Here is a 19,236-nt window from a genome sequence, read left to right on the forward strand (position 1 = left end):
ATTAGATGTCATCTTTTACACTTCATAAAAATAACTTTTTCATACAGACAGCTGTAGATTCATTGATTTCTCATGTAGGTGAAGTTACCAACTTTGAGATATTTGTAAAAGAATATTGAAATGTTAAGGAAATATGAAAAGATGATCTGTGTTGAGCTGAATGGCCTGTTCTTGTCTGTTGTACAAACTCCTCAGATCTTTTAAATTTCTCTCTAAATGTTCTCAGTCCCACACACCCCAGTCTGATCAGACCCTGTGAAGTGTCGCTCTCACCTGTAGGAAGTGGAGATGGTCCTTGGTCTCTAAAAGCTCCTTCAGCTCAGCTTCTCCCCTCTTCAGTCCTCAATCTCTTTCTCCAGTTGCTCCATGACTCCTTCAGCCTTCTCCGTTTCTCTCTTTTCCTGTTCTCTGATCCTCTCTGTCAGTTTTCTGTGGGTTTCCTCAATGCACCGTATCAGAGCAGTGAAGCTCTTCTCATTTTCTTCCACCTCTCTTACCACAGACACCTGAATAAATAGGATAAAGATTTAGAATTGAGTCACCTGATAAGAATAACCAATCAGCACATTTGTTCTGATTTTAATGTTGTGATGGACAGTTTGAATTGGCTGGTGTGACTGGTGGTACTTTATCTGCAGAAGGAAGGTCTGTTGCAGACTGACTCCAAAACAATATTTTCCCTCCATTATGTCTAGTAACATCATCACTCTACTGATGCTGCTATTAAGGAAACTGCAGGACTTTATGAGATACGCAGTCATAGTAGGCTTTCTTGTGAAGGATCTTGAGAGCCATTGGCAGGAGCTGCTGGGGACACCTCTACTGTCTTGTGAGGACTCCATTTGACCCGACACTTTGTATAAAAGTCTGCCTTTAAAAATGGCATCTCCTGCTCAGCCTGAGGTTAGAGTGGAGTAGGACAACAACACCAGGAATAATGAAGAAGAAGAAGAAGAAGAAGAAGAAGAAGAAGAAGAAGAAGAAGAAGAAGAGAAGAAGAAGAAGAATTTGTTAAGAGGAGTTAACTTGTGTGTTAGATGGTAATTGTGTTAAAATAAAACAATTTCTACTTTTGGGTGTCAGACATCACCCTGTCAGAGCTGTGAGATGGAGATATCAAAGAAGAGGGTCTTGGTGTTGATTAGGGGGAATTCAGATTTCCTTTAATTTCAAGAACTATTTGCTTATTTAACTTCTTTTATCTCTTTTCATTGTAAAACTCAGAGTTGTGAGTCTTTATTTCCATATCTGATGTATTTCAACTTCATTTATGAACTTTGCATTATTACAAATGAATGTGCTATTGCAACTATGACTCATACTTATATGATGACACCTGACTGTGTGTTACTATGTGGGAAGTAAATGTGAGGTAAAAGGTGGCTTCTGTCCAGGATCATCAACCCGAAAATGGAGGTGTTCTGTGGTTTTCAGAACTTTGCACATCTGGATTGTGACTCACATAACTCTGAGACAGAAGGCAAGAATGAGAAAACCTAAAAGGTCAACTCATAACCAGCCACTAGAATGAGGAAGAAATGATAACATGAGATTTACTATTAGGGAATTCAGATGAAGCTTTACTCCAGATACAGAGAGTCTCATATGGTGTTTTGCCTTTTGATGCACATGTGTAAAGCCTCCCTGGTTGGGTGGATAGGCGACTGGCTGGAGTAGGGATGGAAGGATCAACTTGTCACTTGTCACATGTGTCCAGTTCTAAGTGAACAACTACAAGTGGATGGATCAGACCACCAGTACAGCAGAAAAATTTAAAGACTTTGGTAAAAAGCTGAGGAGCATTAGTGACAATGTGATCAGAAGTTCAGCATATGACACACATAAGAGATAGATAGATAGATAGATAGATAGATAGATAGATAGATAGATAGATAGATAGATAGATAGATAGATAGATAGATAGATAGATAGATAGATAGATAGATAGATTATAGAAAATGGCCCTCATAGAATCTTTATATAATTAAACATTTATTCATCATAAAGTTGTATTCCAAATACACAGACACTCTATTGAGCCATACATCCATCCATCCATCCATTTTCCAACCCGCTGAATCCAAACACAGGGTCACGGGGGTCTGCTGTAGCCAATCAAAGTCAACACAGGGCACAAGGCAGGAATCAATCCTGGGCAGGGTGCCAACCCACCGCAGTTGAGCCATACAAGCCAATCCAAAACAAAGTTTCCAAACAGAATCCAAAGACAGCGGTTGAAAACAAAGCACAGCCAGAAAAATCCAGAAAATCACAAAAGCATAAGGCACAGCTAAGAGAATACAGTAACTTAACAAACTCGTAGAGCACATTCACAATGAAACTGTGGGAGACCTCGGGTTTTATGGGCGGAAGGGAAGTGCATGGTGGTGACTGGCAGGTGGTCCACCTCTTGGTGAGCCACAAACAAACCACATGGAACATAACAAAGGCAGCTTATACACAAAATCAAATGCAAAGAATAAAGCACATACTCAACCAAATCAACATTAACATTAATACATAAACAAAAAGACATAAAACAAGACTTTGAACAACATCTAGTGGAAGGAATCCTGGCTGAAAAATGTCACAGTCATCATGGGTATAGAGAGGAGATTTCATGCATCAGTAATAAGCAGGAATTCTAGGAGGAAACAACAAAAGCAGGCGAGCGTAGAAACATAAACCGAAGTGAAGGTCAGTCTTGAGGTTAACTCTCCTTCACTTGTACTTCTTCAGCTATCACCTCTGTGTCTGGACTGGACGACACAGTGTTGAGTGACACATTGTGATTCACCTACTTTCTTTGAACTATAGACACACCCCACTGGTCTGGACCGGCTGTGTTTAGTACTTTACTACACTCGATGCTGTTGGTCTGTTTAATGTGAGTCTGTGTTAAATAAATTAGTTGGATAAGTTTGGTCTGTCTGGGCACAAAAATGTGTGTGAAGAGTTCTGACTCTGCTGGATGAGAACTTTCACATAAATGAATCCTGGCAGAACTGGGCATCAGAGAGTGTGCTACCATACACAGTCTGCCAGCTTATTACAGTGTCAGAGCTACATTATTGATCACAATGGAAGCCAATTTGGGGATTCTGCCAAATAATCAAACTGAAATGTGAGGATGTGGTGGAAGATCTGCAATAACTGAAAGATACCCACTGACATACCGGAAGAAGGGGTAAACTCCACACGGAAAGTGAATGGATGAAAGTGGATCTGAGATTCAGCAGATGCCACCACTGGACAACCTTACTGCCCTTTGTGATAAAATATTAAAGCTGAAGTAAAACATTTGGAGGTGTACATTATGTAAACTCTGCACTCAGTCAAACAGTGGAGATCTTTAAGCTCTGGAGTCTAATAAAACTGAGAAATACCACAATGAACAAGAGAAGGCCATTACAACCTCCAGAATAAATCAAGAATATCCCATCTCTCCAAAGAGGTATTTTACAGGAAAAGACAGGCTCTCAAATCAGAATTTTCTTGATAACAAAAGAACCTGAACAACTCATCTTTAAATCAGAAACCATTATGTTGAACATGGAGAGAAGGCTAATAAGATCTTAGCTCAGCAATCAACAAGCAAGAAGTTTGCAATGCAATAACAGAAATTAGCAGGGCAACTGCAGATAAAGTAATGAAACCAAAAATATATAACTCACATATTTAGCAAGTACTATAAGTCTTCATAGTCTACTCAGTTTAAAGAAGACAAGACACAGTCTGAGGAGTTCTTTGATGTAAAACAAAGACAACAGCTGGAAACTATTAGTGAAGAGGAACCGGACAAACCTCAGACACTCTCAGAGTTACTGGATGCTGTAGACTCACTCCAAAGTGGGAAAACAACAGGCCCTGATGGCAACCAGTGGAATTTTATAAAGATGTTTTCAACTAAGTTAGCTCTACTATTATTAGCAAAGTTTACAGAAGCTACAGACAACAAAAATCTACCCAAATAAACTACCCAATTTTACACACCCTCCACCCATTTCTTTTCCAGAAGAATTCCTGATCAGTCCTGAGGAGTCAGACAGCATCTCAGCAACATATAAAAACACTTCAAAGAATCTCCCCTTTAAGGGTCCTAGGATACGGTGGGAAAAGGAATCTTTAATGAATATCTCAGAAAAGGACTAAAGTCAGTCATGCATAGAACACACTCCATCTCCATATGTGCGAAATATTCAACCACCTGACTTCGAGTCTTTCATCGATCACATTTATCTCATTTAAAATTGGGAAGAGTCGAACATGCGAGTTTGGGAATCGATATCCAGCCTAACTGTGCCACATGTTTTGGGAGGACAACAAAGTAACATCATTTAGGACCAAAATGTTTGAATGTTTTATCAGACAGCCGTGGGGTCACAATCACTCCTAACTCACTAACAGTTGTCGTTGGTGGGCTACCATAGGGGCCTAAAGTGGAGGAGGACACATTGACTGTAACTGCCTTTACCACACTGTGAGCTCGTGGACTTGTGCTCCTGAACTTGAAGTCCCCCAGCCCATCTGTGATAAGTCACTGGGTCACTGATGTTTCACATTTAAAAAAAAATTCTCACTTAGAAGATCTGTTCAAAACCTTTTTAAAATATGGCAAGATCTAATTAATAAAACTTTAAAATAAGCAACCATTGCAGATTAAAAGGAAACTGTAAGTTTTTATTTATTTATTTTTTTATCTATTTATTTAAATTATCAGAAATTTTGGCCCAGTTCTTGGCTCTTCTCTCTTTTTCTTGACTGCAGCATAAATTCTGTTTGGTAGTTTTTAATTTTTTTTTGTGTGTTTAGATTTCTGTTTCAACTTTCTGATTTTTTTATTATTTTTTATTTTGACTTTGAAAGTCATTTGTTGTATAAGTTGAAATTGATTGTATGCAATGAAAAATAAAAACAACATAGACCATTAATGGATGTTGTGCCTGATGATCTAATTCAGAACATCAGCGTCGACCTTCAGTGTGAGTTTCTGTTAGTAGACTTTAGTCTCCTTTAAGCAGCTGATGGATTTTCAGAGGACTTTAGGGTGATGCTGTCTGAGTCTCCACTGAATAACACCTGGGATTCTGTCAACAGTGAAAGGCCATGAAGGCCACCACAACACGTCTTCTCTAACTCTCCCTTCTCGTGTCCCTACTCGTCATTACCTGTGAATCTTTGCTGCTCTTCAAGTTCTCATTTATTTCTCCTGTCTTTGATATGAAGTGTTGTCTTCCTATTCCACTCACCTTCATCTCGTTCATCGCCCTCCTCGTCTCCTTCAGTGTCTTCTCTGTCTCCTCAAGTTTCCTCTTGATGTCACTAAGTGTCACCCCCAGCTGTTTCTGTTTGGACACACAAGAGGACATGCGTGGTCAGATCAGCATTCACGTTCACTTTGTGATTTCTTCTTCTCTTTCTGACTCCTGATATTTTCACAACACATTTGTTTAACATTTCATGACACAACTTAGATTTGATTTAACAAACAGGAATGACAATAAAGATTAAATGAAAGGTTTAATTTAATTGAAGTAAGATTGAGTTTGGGATTGAGGAGTGCGTCAAATACAGAAGACAGTTTGAAGGCACACTGTTGTGTGAGTTAGTTCTTGACGTTTAGAAGACATCACACCAACAAACTGGGAAATGTGAAGTTCACACAACACCAAAAATAATAAAACAAACTGGAGTGCAAAGTAAAGAAACTGGTGAAAGGCCAGGAGGACTTAAAACATGCTATGTCAGTAATTATAGGATCTACAAGGCCATTTGATATCCTGAGTCAGACATGTGAGGACGTTGTCTACCATTGTCATTTTCTGCAGTCAAGTAAGATAACGAAATACACAAACGATTCTGTTGATTTCAGGAAGAAAGCAACTAACAGGAATTCTAAAACTCAGAAATTATATTTTTTATATATTACTTACCTCAAGTGTTTTGTTTAGGTGACAGATTATTATTTTTAATAAAACTATGGAGATATGCCCCCTACTCACTTCGCTCGCCTACCCCCAGGTTTGGTTCATGAACTTCAAACATTTAAGATAAGATAAGTTAAGAACTTTATTCATCCAGGGAAATTCTTATGTCATTGGCATGTTCAGTGCAACAAGAGAAATAAAGATAGTACAATAAAGATTTAAAAAGAGAACAATAGTAATTGTACAAATAACAGTTGTTCAAATGTACAAAATATGACAGCATATAACAAGAATATGATAATTAAAAGTGACTTAGTACTTGTGCCTCAGTAAAATGAGCTAGCCGCTTGTGATGACATAATGGGACTAACATACTGCCACCAAGGCTGAAAAGATCACCTACAGAACGAAGATGAGTTATAAAGGTTTATTGCCACAGGTAGAAAAGATCTCCTGTGGTGTTCAGTTCTGCATTTGGGGGCAATGAGTCTTTTGCTGTGTGTGCTCTAATGGTTCCTCAAGGAGGCATGCATGGGGTGAGAGGGGTTGTCAATGATACTGAGGAGCTTTATCAGCATTCTCCTCTCGGACACCTCCATCAGATCCTCTAGTTTGATGCCTAGGACAGAACCAGCCTTTTTAATCAGCTTGTTCAGCCTGTTGTGATCAGCTGTCTTCTTCACCGCACTGCCCCAGCTCACAGTTGCAAAAAAACACCACACTCTCCATCACAGAGTAATAAAACATTGTCAGCATTTTCCTGCATGCATTAAATGACCTAAGCCTCCTCGTTAGGTAGAGCCAGCTATTCCCTTTCTTGACCACAGTGTCTGTGTTCTTGGACCAGTAAAGTTTACGGTCAATGTGTACTCCCAGGTACCTATAGTCCTGAACTACTTCAACTTCCGTTCCTCTGATAGTGACAGGGGTGGGAGGAGGAGCCCACTTCCTAAAGTCCACCACCAGTTCCTTTGCCTCTGTGATGTTTAACTGTAAATGACTCTGGTCACACCACTCAGCAAAGCTTTCCACCACACCCTTATATTCCTCCTTCTGACCATCCAAAAAAAAACATATAAAAGCCTATACAGCACCTGTCCTTTTGACTTACTGCCTTGTCTCTCTTCTCCCCCAGACATCATCTACTCCTGTGGTGGTCCTGCTCCCGAGGTGCACCCCTATGAACAGGAAGATTTTCTGTTCTTCTAATTGAGAGACGGAACTGTCCCCTCCATCTACACACGGAGCTCGATTCACTCCTGAAAGAGACTTATGTTTGTTTGAAGTGTCTGAATAACGTTTGTCTCCAAAATCTCCTGTGTGTCTGTGCTACTCTGTGACCCAAGTGTGATCGCGTACGTGGATTTCACTTTCACCAAACCACAAACCTTTTAATTATCGTGGAGAGGTTTTTCATGGGGAAGAAACACTACTTGTCCCTAATGGTAACACGAATTAGACGATCTACAAGTCTCCGAGCTAAAGTTTCAATCCATACCATAAATTCAATCTCTTTTCGCTGTTCTGTTATTTCACTAAGTAATAATTTCTGTTTGTTTGTGTGAATGTGATCTCTACTTTCATTTTTCGAAATGGCCAAAGTCTCCATCTTGCGGATCATGTTTCATTCTCTCTGGACTTCTAAAAAGTCTCTTCAGAAAGATCACATCTCATCTCTTATAATTGAGAGATGTTTATTATGTTAATGTGTTTTGGTTTCACCAGAGCCTTCAAGACCACCCAGCCATCCATGTTAAGGGGTCAGCTCAGAGATGTGCAGGTGGGTGAGCCTGTGGTGTCCTGATGATGGACTATCTGTCAGGCAGACTCAAGGACTGTGTGAGCAACACTGGAGCAGCACAAGGAACAGGCCTGTCTGCTTTGCTCTTCACTCTGCGCACCTCACACTGGAAAGAACACAATTTCTCTTTACTTGTGTATCCAAAAATCACCCAAGGAGTGTCTCAGTGGGCTATAACAGGCCATGTTTTTGAGGGCCCCCTACTCCAGATTCCCTAAGAAGAGAAAAACAAGAAAATCGAGGTTGAATACACACACAATAGAGCTAATGTTCCAAAGCCCCAGTCCACCTAAACTGCATGTCTTTCGATTGTAGGAGGAAACCCACATGAACACAATGAGAACATGCAAACTCCACCAGGGACAAGTCACAGTCGAAAAATAAAATGTATTTCTAATATAAGGACATCTGAAGATGTACGTATTCAAGTGTATACAGACAGACGACATCAACAGACAACACCAAACATGAGTCTGTTTACCTTAGTTGGTTCTTTCTCTTGCACTTATAGAAAGGCACATAACTTGTGATTTTATTTCTCATAATTTTTATCCAACAAATATCCCAGGAAACATCATTCATTCAGAACCAGCTTTTAAATGTTTACGTCTCAGTTCTCCTTCAGTTCTTAGTTACTTATTAAGTTTCTAGCGTCAGCACTGTGATGGCAGTTTGGTTTCCTCACAGGTTGTCTACACTTCCTTACAGCTCCTCTGTGTGTGTGAGACGCTGCTCTGAACTGATTCAAGTCCACTTTAGTTTTCTTACTGAATTTATGAAGAGACCCTCACAACAGCTAAGCCTTCTCCTTCACACAGTTATGGTGATGTCAACTCCCAGAATTCACCCCTGGCTTTATCTTAACTACCGAGTCACAGTCAGAAGTTCTCAGACTCCGAGCAGGTGAACTCCTGACTTGGTTTATGGTCACTCAGGTGGAGGTGACACTTTGTCCAGATTGTTGTGTCCATGGAGAGCTTCCTCTGTCACACATTTAAGAACATTCAGTTTGCTTTGTCTTTCTTTAACAGATTCTTTTCTCTCTCTTGCTCTTTTCTCCTGTGACTGTGAGTTGTTTCTGAAGTTTAAAGTCTTTGAGGTTTCACACTTACTGGTTATCTTTTAGTGACAAACAAATGTACAACTGCTGGTTGATGTCCTCCTTCAGTAATTCTACAGATTTTAGATGTGGTCTCTCTTACTTGTGCACCTTGCTTTCCTTTATCAAGTCAGGACTGAATGAGACCCCCACGTTCATCTCCATTACAGGGGTGTTCAGCTCTTACCGTCTGGCACTACGTTACCCTTTGGAGCAAAAGAGATCATTTAGCCTTTGTGATGGCCACAATAAGGGTCTTACTACAGGACAGAAGATAATCCAGGGGCAGAGATCAGAGTTCTAGTGCTTACAAAGGGTTATAAAGGACGGAGTGGACTTGCTGCTGTAGGTGTCTTGGATGAACAGAAATCCAACCTTTTTACTGCTAATTCCTGCTAAGTGTTGTCCATCAAGTTGAGTTTTGTCTCCTTCTTCAGTCACAAAGTGATAAAGAGTGACATACTGAGACATCGCTGGGTGTCATTTGCTGTGTTTGATCAGACTGATCAGATGAGACCCAAAACTGTCAAGGAGAGTCCTGGTGAAGTGAACTGACATCTGAGCTGAAGTTACGAGTCAATAGAAGAGGGGCAGGCGGTGGCAGCTTAAGAAAAAGACTTCTGACCAAGCAGTGCCAGTCTGTCCTACAATTACATGTCTGCTTTCAGGGACATCTGAAGAACTGATTTATGTAAATCAATCCAAATCAAGTGATAGCCAAACAACAGAAAACATAAAGAGATCAAAAATTAGATGTCGATATTAGTGACCTGATTCATATTAAACTGAAAAATATCAGGCCACTTCATAGACTTCATTGTTGTTTGAGATGTTGGTTTCTAAACGTGTGTTCACCTGTGAGCCGAGCTCTTTAATATTCTAGCGAGGACTCAGCCACATTTGTGTCACTTACTGAGACCTGGCAGAGCCGATGTGACACTAGTCCTTTATTTGAAGAAACACCAAATGGTGGACTGAAGTTAAGTGTCTTTATCTGAACTTACTGTACATTGAGGTTGTGTAGTAGTGATGGGGATTTGAAATTTGGCTTAGATGGTCAGACTTAACTTCTAGTAAGTTCTTTACACTCCTGCTGGACTTGTTAGGTTTTACCAAATATGAAAGCTCAGAGTCTTTGTCATAATCATACATGTGGTGGGATTATCACTCAGGGTTTGACATTCAAAATGTCCTTACTGCTCCACTAAATAACATGATGTCTAATCACTAATGAAGAGCCTGATGAGTTATATCATTAAAAACAGAAAATCTACACAGGAATAGTATATTGACATTTCTGAGCTGAACTTATTGTAAGAATCGTAGACTTAACTCTGGAGTACAATACAGATTGACATGTGACAATAATGTGTCTCTTAAACAGCCCTGAGATCAGCCAAATGCAAACTACGATTCTTTAAAAATGGACAAACACCACAAAGGCAGATGAGCAGCTAAGCACACTCAACGTGTAAGTGTCAGCAGTACAGAGTGTGTCTATTGACGTGTCAGACCTTCTATTGAATTACGTTTAGGATGACATTGTGTGCTCACTTACTACGCTTACATCAGCCAACTGTAACATCATCTTGTTAAGAACACCTCAGGAGGGTCCGAATGTCAGACATTTCTACACGTAGCCCACATTACGCTCGCACCCCTGCCAGTGGACATTTCTAGACAGCAGGCTATAGTTGGCCTTCCACTGCCTTAGAAACTCAAAAGAGAAACTGATCAGAGCAGAAAGAAACTCAGCTGGCTGTGAGAGAGAACTCAGGTGTTTGTGGGCCATCTTGGGATCTCATCCTGAGCTGTTTCATGACTTGCACCAGTCTCACCAGGATGGACTCCAGCAGCCAATGCTCTGAACTTGAAACATCAGGTTTATAAGGTCCAGTAAAACCTCGATTATCAGTCATGGGTCAGGACCGAGGCTGTGACGGATAAGAGAAAAGACGGATAACAGAGCAGCTACTTTAAAATGACATACAGGAGATTAGTGTAGCAACAGTCATGAAAAACTATATTAACAAAATGAATTAATTTATATAACATTGTAATGACCAGCTGTTGTGTTGTAAGATTTTGCATATAACTTGATAAATATTTTGTATGTCTTTATTTGTAATTTAGGCAAAGCAATGTACTTTAGTGTTTTAACCCCTTTAGGAATGGGTCTCTTTGAATTTTATGACAGAGTTAGGGGAGGATGACTATTTCTCTTTTAACCCCGCAAGAAAGCCAGGTTACGTTAACAGATGGTTTGGGGCAGGTGTTCAGATGTTCTATTTCCCCCATTGGTCTGAAGTATGGCTGTTTGGAAATGGCTTGGATCAGAAGCATTTAAGTACCATGATGTCCTATTGCCTCTCGGGCTTGGACAGAACATCTACAAATGTACTTGCTTAACCTCACAATCTCTCTTGCTATCCTGTGACGATGAACAAGTATCTCTCTCTTACTAACATTTGATAGAAGCATCTCTTACTAATCTCTGATGATGAAGACAACAAAATGAACAGCTCAGAGACATATTGAACAGGCTTGCGACCTGTTCTGAAGAAACCTGAGCACCAATGATGCCTTAACTAGAGACATTTTAAGTAACAAACAAGTCTGTGTGCTGCTCTAAGTACACATCACCATTTAATAAGGTTGTATGGTTGCCAGTATTCAAATGTACTTTGCATATTGTTATTATTTATGAATATTACCAGAAATACATTGTTTAAATTGTAACGTAACTTCTGCTTGTCTTTTACTACATCTAACTGCCTGAGGTTATAGATATAGAAGGGAAGCTGGGAGAAGTTATATACTATAATACCTTATAAACAGTGCTAAGTCTGTGGGATTTGAGGCGTTATGACAAAGGCTACATCTTAATAATACCAAAGGGGAAAGCAGAGCAATATATTACTCTACCAAGGCAAAACACCGGTGTAATAAGCAAATAAAACTCAGAGGTCCTGGAGTTTTCTACATTTTACATGAAGTCTTCGTTCCCTAACAAGCGGTGTCCTGTCTTACACTCCGTTATTTGGCTTACAGAGCTCACCTCCTAAACAATCAAAGAAAGCTTTCCCTACCGATCAGTTGATCTCCTGCCACTCTCGTTGTGTATTTCTGATCCCACAAACACTCCTGCTTATTGTCTCCTGACTCCCTGCTCCACACCTTCCCTTCTCTCCTCACTTCTTCTGTCTGCCCCTCACTGAACAGAAGCCCCTCAGCCAGTCCCATCACTTACATCTTTACGCCCTTTCTGCCCCATACAGAGCATCACAAGCTGCCTGCACACCACAATATATTAACACAACCTGATATAACAGAATATATAAAGAAAATTACAATGCAGAAGACCATTAACATTAATACAGAATAACGTTACCGTCACTGGTTCCAATTTCAACACATTTTTCAATTATTTCAGCATCCCACTTTCTATCGTTCACTGTTGGCCTTCCTACTCCGTCATTGAAGCAATACTTGAAGAGCTGTTGCAGTTTCGTAAACGTTTAATAAGTTCAAACAGCACACACATATGTTGATAGGCCATAACAATGTATAGTAGTTTAGTTTAATTATAACAAAAGAGAAAAGCTACAAACCAACATTAAAGCTGAAGGTGCGTAACGGACACTGGGATTTCTGTTGTTCCAATGTGCAGAACTCGCAGTAGTAATCGGAGACGCTGGCGTGCACAAGGTTGGGTTTTTGTTATTTAGTCCTGACAGTTAATCAAGTGACAGATAATCGAGTTTTACTGTAGATGAATAGATTTCTCTGTCACATTAAATGTACAAATTCCTTAACTCAAAGTTATTCAAACAGTTTCCATTAAACACTAAACTTCACTCACCTGCTTTTCTTCTATTTCCATCTCCAGCTCAACCATTTTATGTCCATTATGTCCAGTCACCACACACATCATGCAGATACAGGAATCATCAGTTCTACAAAACATCTCCAGACTTTTCTGATGTTTCTCACAGAGTTTCTCCTTCAGATTTCTATCAGGATCAACCAGCTTGTGATGTTTCCGAGCATCTCCTTCATAGTGAAGCTGCAGGTGAGTCTGACAGTAGGAGGCCATGCAGGTGAGACAGGACTTCACCGCTCTGAACTTCTTACCAGTACAGAAATCACACTCCACGTATCCAGGGCCTACATAATTCTGAGGAGGAGAAGGAGGACTGAGTGTCGTCTTCTTTAATTTCTTGATGACTTCATTCAGCAGATTATTTCTTCGCAGAGCAGGCCTCATGTTGAAGTTCTCTGCATTGAGGACAGCTGGTCTCTTGGCTCTGATCCCAGTAGTTTGTGAGGCACTTCAGGCAGAAATTATGTCCACAGGGGATTGAGACGGGTCAGTCAGAATGTCCAGACACACCGAGCAGGTGAACTCGTCCTAGATACAAACAGCTGGGCTTCAGCCATCATCAGTCTGAGGAGAGGCAGGCAGAAAGAATCATTCAGACAAACAAGGAAGTGACTTGTGAAGAAACCAAAGTGAAAGTTTGTCTGTGCTCAGTGAGGAGGAGGAGGAGATTTAAAGAGAAAGCTGAGAGCTGACAGAGAGAACATCTGAGGAGACACTGAGGGTGAACAGTTAATGTGAGACAGGAGCTCAGAGAGTGAAGACCACCAAGTTAGAGAAAAGATGACCTGTCACAGGGGTCTGCTAAAGTGTCATTCACGTCAGTATTTCTTATTCATTTATGACACACTGAAGTCCACATCAGACTCCATATTAGTCCTCTTTATTAAACAAATTATCCATCCCATAATAAGTTCTCGTCTCCTGCTTATCAATAATGATTTTTGTTTTTCTTTGTCCATGCCAGGAATTTATCAGATTATTCAGTAAAGACCCCAACTGAAGCCAACTCAGTTTAAAGAAACAGAATAATATGATACATTAATAAACACAAGGATAGTAGAAATATGAAAACATCTTAAAAACTAATGACAGACAGACAGACAGACAGACAGACAGACAGACACGTAACACACAGCAGGCACTCGCTGCTCTCGCTCCTTCACAGTTTTTAGATTTTCTTGGTTATTCAAGTCGTTTTATCTCAGGATTTGTGAGACTTAATCAAGTCTGTTGAACAGGCTCGTCTACTCCTGCACCCTACGATTAACACACACAGATCCAAGTCACATGATTGGGTATAAGTGATGCCCTGATACCAGTCCCTCTGTAATAGCCCACCACAAACTCATTCCACTTAAGTACATAAGAGTGACCCCTCCAGCCTGTCACTTCTCAGTGCCCCACACTGGGACTCGCTGTCACCAGCACTAACACATATACAGATGTCTCTGAGACCAATGAAGGCTCGTATAACATTTGGTTTCATGCCAGTTCCAAACCAAGGGGGTCTTACTTCTGCCGCCCTTGCTCTTCTGTAGCCAGCAGACACACCACATGCACTTCAGATCAGGTCATCCACCTCAACCTAAGCATATTCAGTCCTGACCAGTACTTGGATTGGAGACCATCTAGGAAAAGCTTTGGTGTCTGCTGAAAGAGGTGTTGGTGAGGCCAATAGGGGTTTACCCACTGGTCTGAATGTGGATCCCAATGCCCCTGTGCAGTGACCTGGACACTGTGCTGTAAAATGGTACTGTCCTTCAGATCAGGTGTAAAACTGAAGTCCTGACTGTCTGTGGCTATTAAAGATCCCTGTGTGTCCTCCATAAAGATGTGTTATGCTAAATTGCCCTCAAGGCCTTGTCATTATGTCCCCCTAATCGTCCCCTGTCTCTCATTAGCTAACTGTTTCTCTCACCACTTCACCTTCTAATAGCTCATGTGTGGTGAGCATACTGGCACACAAATGGCTGCCGCACATCATCAGGTGGATGCTGCACATTAGTGGTGGTTGAAGTGGCTCCCCACTCACTGTGTAGAAGACCTTTGAGTTGTGAGAAAAGCACAATAAAAAGTAAAGAATTTTATTATTATTCAAGCATAACCTATCAGCATTGCTAACATCCTGGGCAAGAAAGTAGTCATTTCCAACATCTGTTGCCCTAATATTTACTTTGGTCACTCAATAAAGACAATGTACAGAAATATCAAAGGAATGTGGAATTTAATAATCTGGGATGAAATATAAGTGATCAGCGTGGACCTCAGCGTTATCATATGCAGTGCACCACCTATTGGAATGTAAGTCATGTATTAATAAACAGATGGCAAATTACAAACATTTGTTAGTAATATAATGTATAGAATGTTGGAATGACAAATAAATGTGGATGTCTTTGTTATATACAATGATGTACCATTTGCTGGGATGACAAATGTCATTAATTTTATTAGTACAAATGTTTGTGTTATGAAATCTGTTGGAATGAGAGAGACATATGAACCGAATTAACATGCAGATACACAGAGACACTTTTCCATTTATTAAGGTGAATAATGTTGAGAATTTTGATATGGGATCAATATTCTTTATTATTAGTTTTAGTGCTATTAGCTATGTAAAGTGTAGGCCTGAGGTAACTTTAAAGGACACCATTTATGTCAGCAGAAGGGCCCTGGCCTGCCAGCCTTTTCACAGGCAGATCTTGTTTTGTGAACGCCGGTGCTGAGCCGCTCACTGACAGAAGACAAACAAACTGCAGGCAGGGCCTTTGCCAGTGTGAGTACTGGGCAGGCTCTTAGGCTGGCACATCAAACATATAAGCACTTAATGGCATTTAGATTTATTAGAGCTCAGTAATACTTTGGACAATAACGTTAAAAATAAAACGCATTCTGATATCTACCTAGTCTGAGCTACTGTATATAGGGGTTAAGAGCTGATTATTGAAGGTTACAGACCTTTCACTGATCATCGATGTCCGTGAAGTTAGCAGCAGCTTAGCCCTGACAGACGAGTGAGGCTTTTATATGAGCACACGCAGATATATGTTAGATTAGCATTTAGGTTTATATATCAGTGCTTCTTTGTATGTGCTAATGATAATAAATAAACTCTCCGTAGAACATATTAGTTAGCTTATATAATCAGTTGTTAAAGGCTTGCCTTTTTTCCTTTCGGCTCTTCTCGTTCAGTACAAAGAATCGGCTCTTAGCGGCGAACGACACACCACGACACGCGGTCATTTACACGAATACCACAGAGCCGATAGTCGACATACTCGGTGTGATTTTACTACCATAAACTGTTGTAATAATCTAGTTTGTTTAAATAAATAGCTTCTTCTTTAATTTCCGTTTTTCGTCGCGACCCCTTGTTGATATCGCGCCCCACAGGTTGAGCCACACTGCTGTAAGGCTAAAATAAATGGCAACTGTGCCGGTAAGCGGCAGCACGCAGCTTCACTGACGAGGAGCAAACTGCAGCCTCGACACGGAGCTTAATACTTGAAAGAAGGACACAGAGAATACATGCAGGCAGGGGCGAGACTTTATTTTGATGGACACATCATGCGGCCAATCACAAGCAAAGACAGACTAGGATCATACCATTATGTGAAAGAAGAAAGGAGGGCAGACGCTCCGAAGACAGCGAGTGTAGCGGTACAGGCCAGGCCCACAGAATGACAGAGACCAGGAGTCGTATTGAAGTGCAAGCGCGTCGGGAAAAAGTGAACAAATGAGCAAAAGCGAAAAGAAACAGCATCTGGCTGAATTTCAATGATATCGGAGACTGCTAAAGCTGAGTGCAGAATTTGTAAAATGAAAATATCCGTCAGAGCAGAGCAGAGTCAACACCAAACCTGCACAGACATCTCAGAAGTAGAGATGGGATTTATGGCTCTTTGAGGGGATCGGATCTTGGCGATCCGTTCCTTTCAAAGATTGAACGGCTCTTTGGCTCTTTTAAATATTTAGTCAGTTTTAAGACGCCAGCTTGGGGCATCTCAGTTTATCCTGGAAATAATCACTGGGAGGAATGATGAGGTGAGATTTGTAGTCAAATAATTAAAACTCAGATAACACACACCAATATCTGAGTTTGAATTATTCTGAAATATTGATTATTACCTCATTTGTCATGTGTGGACTATATTCCATAGGGTTGCACAACATCCTTCTGCTTAGACAGTGACATCACTATTTTGGATTTACCTTTAGTACAAAGTGTGTGTATGTGTAAAGCTACATTGACTTATGTTATTCATACAATACCTACTCACAAATAAACGTCAAAAACAAAGCCGGCTGCAATGAATTTCTGTGCAAAACAGCTTTTACTACAAACACTTCCACACAAGAACATTGTTATCACACAAGAACATTTTGATAGAAAACAAAAAATATTTCAAGTTTTAAATATATACTGTAGATAAAATTAGAATACATAAAATGGAAATGTCTACATTACTACTACTATTATTACTACTATTACTACTGTAAACTTTGCAAATAGGACATCAGCCCCTTCAAGTCTTAAATGAACACAAAATGCAATGTAAATAAATACAAAGCAGTTCCTTACTTTATGGCTTTTTCTGCCTCTTTCTTGTTCTTGGGCAAATTTGCATTAAGGAAGACAAGAGCTCGGACCCTTTGGGGCTTAAGGCACTTCTCCTCTCTGAGATCATCTGCCCAGTTTTTGAGAATATTCTCTCGGAGGGAACTGATGTCGCCACAACACAAAGCTTCTTGGCCATCAGCTTGCTAAGCCTGGGGTAAACAGGGGCTCGACTCTCCCACCACTTGAGGGGATCCTCATGTGTTGGAAGAAGAGGCTCCTCCAGGTAGGCTCGCACCTCCATGACAGCATCGCGGTGGGATTCCTGGCTTCCACTGTTCCAGCTACCTGCTCATAGGGTGGGAGATATAACAATGGCAGATACCATTTTTATGTGACTAGATTCGATTAAATTAGATTCAACTGTTGTCATTACACAGTGTAAGAGAACAGAGTAATGAAATGCAGTTTAGCATTTAATTAGAAGTGACAATAGTAGATTTGCATATGTGCAGTATGTACAGATTAAATGCACTGATTTACAGCTGGTGGAAGTTTTAGACTGAGATATCAGACTGATTTCATTCTAGAGATTTTAGAGAAAAAATGTGAATTATTGTTGCCACCCTTACTTCCTCATGGAAATAGCTCCAAACTATTGATCCAGCACCACTGCCTGCTCCTTCCAGTCCTTCCACAGCTGGTTGCTGTTGGATGGCTGTGTCACTGCTAATTCTTGCTGCTGCAGTTGACCGCCTTTGAAACGTCTCATCTGCTGTCCTGCCATCCTCTTAAAACGCGGGTCAAGTGCAGCAGTATCTGCTGGTATGTGGTTGGCATGAATCCTGTGGAATCGCGATGACATACTCGCACACAGACTGTCGATCACACCTTGCGCGGCCGCCGTTGTAGTGTTTACGAAAATCAGCGGTGGCTCTTTGAAGTCCCCTAGCCAACACTATGACCTTCGAGGCTGTCAAGTAGCTGGTGGAAAAAAAAACTTTAATGTGACAATTTTAAAGCTGAAACAATGATAAATATTACAATGTATTAAACAGATATCTATAGTGGTATCAAATATCTATAATTTTTATCAGGAAATTGGCATGCAGGCAACAGAAATCTACTGACAATTATATACACTCCAGTGCATTACACAGATTTCTAATATGGTATAAAATATTCATAATTTACTATCAGGTACTATGCATGCATGCTAAAGAAATATACTGCTGTCCAACTGAGCTACATACCTTTCTGCACTGAGTTCCACAGTGACTTCCTCAAATGGTTGCAAGATTCTTCAAATTTCTTGCGCTGTGGTCCATTCCTCTTGGGGCAGGTGGTGAACAGGTGCATTGGTGATGGCCAGGTTGGAGATTATGGCATTTTACTGGCAATAAAGCTTTTCAACATGTAGTAGGTGGAATTCCACCTTGTAGGACAATCCTGTTTTGGTCGGAGCTCCTCCATCTTCATTTGTAGTTGAGTCTCCTTCAGTTTTTGTGCCCCCACGGTGCTTCTGTGAAAGTATTCCACTGCCTCTTTCACCTTATCAATGATGGGCTTTGAAGCTTGCAGGGCATCTCTTACCACCAGGTTAATAGTATGGGCCAGGCATGGAAGGTGCGTCCATCCAATGGTTTGTATAGCCTTAGTAACATTTGCTGCATTATCAGTTAGGCAGCACACTCCTTTCTTGTCCACCCCCCACTCTGCTGCAACACTAAGCAGCTGTTGTGCAATGTTGTCTGCTGTGTGCCGCTCACTGAATTCAAAACAGTCCAGGAGGCAGGAGGCCACACGGAAATCCTCGATAAAATGGCAGGTTACAGACATATATAATGCTGTCGTTCTTGAAGTCCAACAGTCTGCAGTTAAACAGACAGCCTGGTACTTTTGACACCTTTCTCTTCAAAGATGCTGTCTCCCTGTCATACATATCCGTGACCTTCTGGGCTAAGG

General features: G+C 40.6%; 1 protein-coding gene across 1 annotated transcript; it reads right to left on the minus strand.

The window, feature by feature from the left end:
• Positions 1-335: 335 nt before the first annotated feature.
• Positions 336-18,630, minus strand: LOC120520099 (tripartite motif-containing protein 29-like). Its single transcript, XM_039742723.1, has 5 exons — positions 18,525-18,630; positions 17,514-17,619; positions 12,690-13,158; positions 5,250-5,345; positions 336-506 (listed from the first exon to the last, which is right to left on the minus strand). Exons 1-5 carry the CDS (start codon positions 18,628-18,630, stop codon positions 336-338), a joined length of 948 nt encoding a protein of 315 aa, XP_039598657.1.
• Positions 18,631-19,236: the final 606 nt, after the last annotated feature.

The sequence above is a fragment of the Polypterus senegalus genome, unplaced genomic scaffold, assembly GCF_016835505.1.
Source record: "Polypterus senegalus isolate Bchr_013 unplaced genomic scaffold, ASM1683550v1 scaffold_3767, whole genome shotgun sequence".
In the NCBI taxonomy this organism is placed as follows: Eukaryota; Metazoa; Chordata; class Cladistia; order Polypteriformes; family Polypteridae; genus Polypterus; species Polypterus senegalus.

Bases quoted from the DNA above. Each gene is read 5' to 3' on its own strand.
- LOC120520099 (XM_039742723.1), bottom strand. From the start codon at position 18,630: ATGCACCTGTTCACCACCTGCCCCAAGAGGAATGGACCACAGCGCAAG. The intron at 17,620-18,524 runs GTATGTAGCTCA...CCCTATGAGCAG, and splicing joins GTGGAACTCAGTGCAGAAAG to GTAGCTGGAACAGTGGAAGC. The intron at 5,346-12,689 runs GTGAGTGAAGTT...GTGTCCAAACAG, and splicing joins TGGAAATAGAAGAAAAGCAG to AAACAGCTGGGGGTGACACT.